Source organism: Uranotaenia lowii, chromosome 2, assembly GCF_029784155.1.
Source record: "Uranotaenia lowii strain MFRU-FL chromosome 2, ASM2978415v1, whole genome shotgun sequence".
In the NCBI taxonomy this organism is placed as follows: domain Eukaryota; kingdom Metazoa; phylum Arthropoda; class Insecta; order Diptera; family Culicidae; genus Uranotaenia; species Uranotaenia lowii.
The window spans coordinates 265,004,802-265,014,586 of record NC_073692.1 but is presented as its reverse complement, the minus strand read 5'-3'; the positions used below and the strand labels follow the sequence as shown (position 1 = coordinate 265,014,586).

The following is a 9,785-nucleotide window of genomic DNA, read 5'->3' as shown; positions in this document are numbered from 1 at the left end:
CAAGCACGCATTATCATCATCACAAGTTTTTTAGAAAACGACCCTTTGAAACTTTCAGGACCCAAACAGACTTCCTCAAAGGAAAAAAAACAGACCAACAAACCCTTAGAAAGTGCACAGCGAAACGAGGCACGGTTTTCATGCATAGTTTCACATGTGCGTTCGGGCACTTTCGTTTAATCTTCGACCAGGGATATCTTTCTAGGCTAGTAAAATTATTGGCCCCCTGGGAGAACGGAATAATACCAGCAAGCCACCAGTACGGGCTACTCTTAATATACCGGAGGAAAGATTTTGGTGGATTTTACACCATCTCTGTTAGGGAAGGAGGAGGAGGAGGGGGTGCTGCTGCTTGGGCGAAGCTTTTGCGATTCCACGATATTCTAAGGCTAGGGAAACACAGCGTAGTTTTGGAAAGTGCTCGGTTTCGCTACTAACGACCGGGGCAAATGTGTGCTGAAAATGTGGTTCTCAAATTGCGGAGTGATAAGTTTTGTATTTGTTTATTCTTGTAACTTAAGACAAAATCTTTTTAATTTGTTACATTTAGGGCTAGTTTTGATTTCATTTTCAACTAGCTACTACGAAAAGTTTCTGATGACTTTCATATCGACTTTTTCTTTACTTGAATGGTCCCGCGTTGATTCTCCGGCGATAGGGCAGTAGTAAAAGACCTCCACTGTTGACGATCCGGAGCCAGCGGCTTCACTTGATCCCAGTCAAGATTCTCGATGACGATATGGATTTTGGCAGCTAGGCTTAGCCGCCACGAGATTTGTAGCGATCAAAGTTATGCCACGCCAGTTACCGCACTCGGTCAGGTCTCCTTTCTTCAGGACCTTTACGAGGATACAACGCATCCCGTTGGCCGGAAATGTTGCAGTATCCAAGATGTCAGCGAAAAGACGGTGCAACATTTGTGCTGACAAGGCAGGGCTGGCAGGCAGGGCAGCATCCACTATCACGTCTCGAGGTCCCCGGGATCGTGGATGCTGTGACGGGCGTGAGTTACTATGAAAGCGTTACTTAACCGGCACACGTCTCGGGGTCTCCCGTACCAGTCTGAAGTTGGAGATAGAGAAAAGGAGAAAGATGAATTGAGAAAGAGGAAAAGGGTGAGATGTATAAGTGCATGAGCACAGCCGCTTCCGAGTTGACGCCATTTATGCGAAAGGCAGGGCTGGATTTGAGCATCTCAGCAGGAATGCAATCGATTCCAGGCTTTTTTGAACTTCGTGTCTTTGATTGCCGCTTCTATTTCTGCCATCGAGGGCGCTTCCGAGTTGACGCCATTTTTGCGACTTAATATTGACGCTTCGAGCTGCAAGTTCTGTTGGCCATCGCTATTTTTGACTCGGAAGAGTTGTTCAAAATGCTCATCCCAACGCTTGAGCTGATCTGTCGACAGCTAACCTGCTCGGCATTCTAGCATTAGTCCTTGCACCACTAAGGCGGCGAGAAATGTCAAAAAGTAATCGGATATCTCCAAAGGCGGCTGCTCTTTCTCCCTCTTCGGCTAGAGAGTTTGTCCAGGCTCTCTTGTATCGTCTACAAGCTCGTTAACTGCTTTTTCCAGCTCCGCATATCGTAAGCGGGCGGCTGCTTTGGCTGACCCGGTACATGCCTGCTCAATTCCGACTTTCACCTTTCTCCGATCATCGTTCATCCTCCAGGTTTCACTGACATCCTTTCACTTATTCTTCCACAGACTTTACCGAGAGTACCATGGCTCGTCGTGATAAAGGCATTCTTGATTCCACACCACTGTTCTTTGACTGTTCCGTCTGTCGGCAGTTCCGAGGTTCGGAATTCAAGCTGTTCAACGTATGCCATTTTCACCTCTGGATGCTCCAAACGGCGGACGTCGTATCGACATCCGACTTTCTACTCTCGCCGTTGGACACACGCGACTCTCAGTCGTATCTCACCAAGGACAAGATGATGGTCAGATGTAATGTCTACGCTTCGTTTGTAGCGGACATCAAGAAGGCTCCTTCTCAATTTTCAGACGGCTTTTATAAAATGTCAAATACATAGCTAGATAGCCGTTCTCACTGGGCGTCTCTCTATCCTTATCGTCAACGAAATTTACCATGCTTCTCTGTTTTCTCATCCTTTCGAAACCCGATTTCCAGATATTGAAACTTTGCTTTTTCCCCAGGAACGGGTTCAGCCCAGAAGGGGCTGCCCAGCAACACCCAGTCCCTGGTCTAAAGCCACGGGGACTAACGGGTTTGGGCGCTCAAGGCCTCTTTTGTTCCTGGGTCTCAGGGCGTATGTTAGGCTGGGGGAGTTTTCGGATGGGTGGATTCCTACAACAAAAAGTTACCTTGGTTTAAAGCTGGTTTATTCGGCGAATTCTTACTGTCGGATGGAAAGCACACGGGATCGGGATGGTAGCGGGGCAATCGGCTCACTCGGTCGAACCTCTTGATCGTCAGGCACCGGGCGATGCCTGGATGACAGGGGGAGGAAGCGCGGTACCACGCACCACACTCACGGCACGGCTGGACAATCCGGTCTCTCTACCGGGCTTGGATAGGCGACCCACACACGCGCCTATGGGATCTCTCGGCTGGACCGTCGTCGCACCGGATGCAACGTTTGGAGACGCCTGGATGGGACGGGAGCAGTGCGATACCACGCACCACGCTAACGGCTGGCTGTTTCTGTATCTCTCCTTGATCTCGCTGGCAGACCAACCACGCGCTTTCGATAAGGCGCGCACCTTGGTTTGCGGTTGGGCCACGGGATGGGATGAAAACGATAATGCGGTACAACACACTCGAGGCTGGATGAGGCTGTCTCTCTCCGGTTGGTCGCACCTCGATTTGCGCACACGGGTTTTGGCGATGTTCGGGGACCACGCGTTGTGTGTCGTTTGTTGGGATTGCACACACACGATTCTTCGGACCAGTTTAAGCTCCGTCTAATCACACACGGAACGTCTCGCACCACCACTGACTCGGATTGTTGCCTTTGGGAGCGATAGCAAGGCACGTCCGAACTCGTTCGCTGCCGGAAAACCAAGAGAGCTGGTGGACTGTCTTTCCTCACCAAGAAACCTCGGCGCTTGCGTTCTTCCCAAAAGCGTGCTGTCATCGGCGTTGCGTTTTAAGCTTACGCAATGCTTTGGGCCATGTGCGTTTCAAGTTTTCGCCTACTTATCCGCAGTTTATCCCGTATTCGAATTCAATTTCACCGTTTTCTTAAGCTAGCTTATTACAATGTTTTATCCTAACTCCAACCCATCAGTTACTTTAAAAAAAACAACAAAAACAATGTTACCGAGTTGGTAACAGTCCCCCTCTGGTCAAATAAAAAAAACTATTGGGATTAGGTATATAATTCAAATGGTTTTTTTTCTCTAAAAATTTAAAAGGAATTTTAACGTTAAATTATTTATTATTTAAGCAAAACAAAAACATCATTGGCTCATTTCGGTGAATTCGATAATCGTCAACATTATCATAATTTTTTTTATTTACAGTTAATCGAACATGCCTCCATTATTCTTCGAAGAAACTTTTAAACAATTTTTTTTTTTTAATTTTTTTTTTTTTTAATCGATGTGCAAAATCCTCAGCCAAACAACACCCTTCAATCGACACGAAAAGAGAACGAGATCAACTATTAATGGTCCTGTTCAAAAACTAATCAACAACTTCCATAAACATTTGATCCGTCTTGTGCACGTGCACTGAATTCTGTGTGTGTAAGGTTGTCGAAGAACCAATAAGGGTCATACTTGAATGAGCCGATACCGAAACAAACCGAATAGTTATCATTAACCGAACAGATGAATGAATCGGTATTCCGTTTAGAGGGGATTGGAGTATCTGGTTTGAGCTTACAACACCTGCTGTAGCTATACTTGTTGTCAATGTCGTGAATGAGTTCGCGGACTGAAATCTTCGTCGTTTCGCGAGTGTTGATGCCATATGAGTGATCGAAAGAGTTGAATGAAGTCGAGAGCTTATTATTCTTTACGATGTGGACCATTGGCCAAATATCTCGCGAACCGATTATTTACCGCCGACTACTCGATTTGATATATCAATCAGAGATAGTTCTGATGATTACTTTGATTGGTTTCTTCTTAACCGGTCTAAGAAGATCTTCTACCATATCATCAATTTTCTTGATACGCGCGCGTTAATGAATTTTCGTGGACGTCTCCACATCAATTTTGATTTCGATGAATGAAACTATTAGATACGTATCTGGGTTTATTCACGACGATTACGAAATTGTTTCGAGTTAATAGATTGAATGTTCCGAGTTATCCGATTTTTTCGAAAGATGCAACCGCACCACGAACCGCCAGAGTGATCAGTTCCCACGATCGAAGAGTAGTCACATCCAAAAATTCGACTATATTTTTAGATAACCTGTCTGTCTTCTAGGCAGCTTTCAGTAAGCATGCCGGCCAAACTCCGATGTTTTGACCATCGGCGTTTGCTAACTCATACGAAGATGAGCCATACCTTTTTAGTACCGTACAAGGCAAGTATTGAGGACCTAATTTCGAGTTATAAAACTCAGCGGAGTTAGACAACTTTGTGTTCCTTTTATAAACCGTATCACCGACGGAAAACGGTTTCGCGGGTTTCCGTGAACGTAAATTATAATTGCGAGTCGAGGTTTCATGAGCTTTAATAAGATTGCTACGAACACTAGCATACAGTTTCGGATGTTCATTACGAATTCTTTCAAGTCTATCCTCAACCGATTGTTCATTTGGGTTAACGAACAACTTATGATCGCATCCCTTTAACACAACTTCCTCACCTCTTGCAACGCGAAACGGACTATACGACGTAGATGAGTGGACTGTCGAGTTTATTACAACTTCTATTTCGGATAAACGTAAGTCCCAGTCACGCTGACTGGTCCGCGCGTAAGAACGGATAGCTGTGTTGATAGCGCGGTTGACACGCTCCACCGGGTTTGCTTGCGAATGGTAACGCGACGTAAGCCAATGTTTAATTTCGTATCTCGACATTAATGAACCGAACTCTTTGGAGGTAAAAGTGGAACCATTATCTGTTAAAATTACGGCAGGCACGGAGTTTCGATAAAACCAATGATCTACTAGCTCAGTCGAAAGTGATTTTACCGAGATTTGAGGAAAAGCTTTTATCTGTACCCACTTACTAAATAGATCTAATGCGACCAAGATATATTGCTTTCCACTTTTAGACCGCGGCAATGGTCCGATGTAATCCAGAGCGATGATCTCCCACGGTCTGGTCGGAGTACGCATGTCTCCCATCAACGGTGTTGTAGCGGTGTTTGGAGGTTTTATTTCCTTACAAACCTGACACTTTCTGATGTACGACTTAACGTCCTTTGTCATCCCTGGCCAATAATATTGTTGCCGAATTTTAGCCAGAGTTTTCTCTGCACCCTGATGCATGAATTGATCATGTGCTGCGGTTAAAATATCTTGTTTATGATCTTCAGGAACGACGATTTTCCAATCAAATCGATGATCGGTTAGATCGTCCTGGAAAACGTATTTCAAAAGATTGTCTCCTTCCAACCGAAAATCTGGGTAATCTTCAGGATTGGTGTCGACCTTATATTTCAAATCATTATACCACGATGACTTTGAAGTACTTTGGATGGCCATCACACTACGTGAAAGCGCATCGGGTACAACGTTGTCTCGTCCCCGACGATGGACGATTGTCATGTCATACTGTTGTAATGATAAACTCCACCGACTCAGTCTGGAGGATGTTTTCCACTTGGAACGCATTATAAACGTCAATGCTGACGAATCTGTCACAAGTGTAAAGTGACTACCCTCTATGTATCCTCGAAAGTGTTCAATAGATAGAAGAGCGGCAAGTCCTTCTTTTTCTGTAGCATGATAGGATCTTTCTGGTGTTGTTAGTTTCTTTGAATAATACTCGATGACGTGCTCCTGATCAGCCAGGCGTTGCGTAAGCACGCCAGCCACAGCGTGGTTACTCGCATCGGTATGTAAGATGAACTCGTGATCAAAATCAGCACTTGCTAGGATAGGTGATGTTATCAGTTTCTCTTTAATTACTTGGAATGCTACTTCTGCCTCAGATGTCCACTTGATGGTCTTATTTTTAGTTTTTAAAAGTTCTGATAATGGAGCAGTTATCTTACTATAATCGGCAATGAATCGCCGATAATAGTTTGACATGCCAAGGAATCTCCTCAGCTTAGTCACTGTCACAGGTCTTTCATATTCTACAATAGGTCTTATCTTCTCAGGGTTTACCTGTAAACCTCGAGAAGAAAGAATGTAGCCGAGGAAAGGTATTTCCTCCAGGCAGAAGTGAGATTTTTCCAGCTTGATTGACAAATTCGCCCGTCGCAAACGCTTAGAGATCTCGGAGAGAAGCCGAATGTGGTCCTCGAATGTCTCTGTGACCAGAACGATATCGTCCAGGTACACAAAGACATTCGGCTCCAGCTCACCGTTTCCTAACACCCTGGACATAAGCCGCGCCAAGCTAGCCGGACTGTTAAGCAGACCATAGGGACATCGGCGGAAGGCGAACATCCCACGCCCCTGAACACTAAATGCGCAATATTTGCGAGATTCCCGTGCCAGGGGTATTTGGAGGAACGCTTCCGTCAAGTCTATGGTCGACAAAAACTTTGCCCGGGGTAACCGGCTCAGAATCCGTCCAGGATGAGGAAGCGGATACGCGTCACGAACGGTTCTCTCGTTGAGCTTCCTTGCGTCGAGACAGAGGCGAATTTCACCAGATGGCTTTCGAATTGGTACTACATTCAGAGACCAATCCGAATTGGACTCCTCAATTATTCCTCTTGCCAACAATCGATCGATTTCAGCGAATAATCCTTCCTGAATTTTAGGAGCCAATGGATAGGGGTATAAACGAATTGGTTTAGCTGATTTAAATTCATCTTTGATCACAATATGGTGTTCACACAAATCGGTAGTGTCCAGATAATCAGAGTCAGCAGTTTTGAAAGATCGTTTGACTTCTTCTAATGACGCTAACTGCTCAAGGCTAAGCCTTGGCTTTTCAGAGTCCGTCAGCTGTTTGACTGGACTTTTGGAAATAGTGGCGATGGCTGGATATATCCCAAAACGTTCCCAAAAGTCAATCCCACAAATACAATCTTTTGTTAAAGAAGGAGCTACTAAGGTTTTGATGATTCTGGTTTTATTGTTGTATCTAAAAGGAAGTAAAACTTCTCCGATGACTTCGAGATTCGAGCCATCTGCTGTTCGTAGCTCTACACTATCTGACAAGGGACGAATTTTAACACGATTCAAACGATCAAAGACTCTGGAGTTGATAAAAGTTAAGCTGCTACCCGAATCAAGCAAGGCCTGAATCGGAATGTCATAGATTGTTAAATCTACGTGTGGACGATTATCAAAGATGTTACTTATGGTGATCTTATGAATTTGTGGTTTTTCTTCTTCATGCTCAACAGTGTGTCTTGGAATATAAAACTTTTCAAAATTCGTTAAGTTCGGTAATAAATCAAATCCCACAGTTTGCGCTTCTTGAAGTTCCTGCGGCTTTAGGACTTCCTCAACAAGTTTTTTCGACAATATGGGCAGTTTTCTGAGGTGAAACCTTTGAACGCACACCGATAACAGAAAACTCTACGAGGAATCGGACATGCTTCCAAATCATGGAGGTCTCCACAATTGTAGCATTCTCCTTCCCCAGGTGGTACATAGTTAGCTACTATTCGTTGGAAGTTACTACTTTTACGTGTTCCTAATCCAGGGTCTGAAAATTTGTTGGATGTTTTATTTACAGTGGGTTTCGAGTAGTTTTGAGATTTGAATTCACTATTTACAAAGGTCTTTTGACCAGTAGGTTTCGCGATTTTCGGATTTGGTTTGGAAAACGGGTTTTTATTACTTTGATCAGGGAAATTTTTCGGATATTTCGGATTTTTTGGACGATCATAACCTTCACTCGGACGAGACAAATCAGGAGATTTTCTACCTTCTGAGATGGCACAACTTTCCTTTTTAGTCGGACCAAACACTCTGGAAAACACTGAAAAGTCGGTTGCATCTAAATCCTTCCCCAAACTTAAAAGATCTTTCATGGAACGAACATTTTTCCCGACCAACGTTTTCCTGGAATCGTAACGTAAATTAGACTTCAAAATCTCCACCCGTTCTGATTCAGGAATAGGGTGATTCATGGCTAAAAAGAGTTTTTCCATTTGTAGTACGAAGTTTTGGAACGATTCTCCCCTTTGTTGTCGAGTTGAATAAATTTTCGCACGTAAAACCGAATCTAAATCTGGGTGTCGAAACTCATTTTTCAATTCTTTTACCAAGTGAGCCCAACCGGTCAAGTGACTTCGATGAACGGTGTACCAGTTAAGAGCTGCACCATCAAACAAATGCACAGCAGAATCGAATAAATCAAGCGAATTCGCTTGCTCAGAAATGGCTAGTTGATGGACATGATTAATGAATTCGTTCAAACATAAACCTTGATCATTTCCGGAGTACTTTTTAATTTTCCACTGTGAAACCGGAATGACCTTTCTTCGGGAATAGTTCAGTGAACTCGGAAAAAATCGCGGATTTGGCTCGAACGGCGGCGGTTGCACGGATGTTAGTTGAATCGGACTGATGTTATAGTTGGGATTTTCTGGAGGTTCGTGGGTAACGACATCAGACATCGCGGGATTTTCTTCCAAAAATGGATTCGAATCACGGTTAGTGAAATACGGGGCTGAACAAGGAGGAATTTCCTCTTCGGGAAGCAAAAACGGGTTGGTCTTGTTCAACTTCGGAATTTCAGTAGAACGCGGGCACGGAATCGTCTCAGTTTGAACCGGAAGACTAGTAGGGTTGTTCGACGCGGAAGCATGAAACTGCGTGGTAATGATCGTAGTCAACTTGTTTATTTCTTCGCGCATACTGCTATTTTGCTTTGCTAACGCTTGAATCAAACTACCGACATCTTTCATCGCCCTGTCGAACTCTTCTTTCGTCACAAATTCTGGCTCAACAACTCGTTTCGGAATAGCACCGGTTTTTCGTTTTTCCGCGAACGTGTATCTATGATTAACTAACCTCTCCGACTCGTCATAGTCACCGATACGCGAATGTGCCGACCAGAAACCTTCATTTAAAAGGTCTAAAACTTTTCGGAACACGAGGTCACTTTCACGACGAATTTCACCGACCGAATGGTATTTTATCACGGCTAAACGATGTCCCAAGTGCAATAAACGAGCTTTCAAATGAGAAATTTGATCTTTAGGTAACGTTGTTATCATTTGATGAATTTCGCGATAATTTTTCTTGCAAACATCTATATCAATTTCGGGATGGATATCGTAGTGAAGCTCAAAATTCTCACCGTCGGCTTCATCTCGCAAAATTTGCTTAAGCAAACTTGCACGTTTTTGACGCGACGCATCTTCCGCGACGATAACTTTGCGAAGAAGAAGCTCATAGTCGAGCTCCTCCGATTGTAAATCGTTTGGGCACATCGCACTATACACCACCGCGAAATCGGTACCGGAGATGGAAGAACGACGCGGATGCATGTTTGTCTTTCGAGAAAAAAAAATCACAAATGCTCGTGGAAGCTGTCGTCACAAAATAGCCACTGAATAGAAAGCACTTTCACTTTATTACCCCGCTCACTTCAAGGTCAACATTCACGTGTCACTCAGCTTCGGATAACCAAATTACCGCGTGTTTAAATGTTCCTCTTCAGAATAATCAGCCTTGTACTGTGGTTTTCCCACCGCGAAATCAAAATCAAAAATTCACT

The 9,785-nt window shown here is 44.1% G+C and overlaps 1 protein-coding gene across 1 annotated transcript; it reads right to left on the bottom strand.

Annotated features, from left to right (window-relative positions):
* Positions 1–5,004: 5,004 nt before the first annotated feature.
* Positions 5,005–9,555, bottom strand: LOC129742609 (uncharacterized). The gene is made up of 4 exons (XM_055734535.1): positions 8,487–9,555; positions 7,638–7,763; positions 5,120–7,380; positions 5,005–5,046 (listed from the first exon to the last, which is right to left on the bottom strand). The coding sequence occupies exons 1-4, from the start codon at positions 9,553–9,555 to the stop codon at positions 5,005–5,007; spliced, it is 3,498 nt and encodes a 1,165-aa protein (XP_055590510.1).
* Between the last annotated feature and the right edge of the window lie 230 nt (positions 9,556–9,785).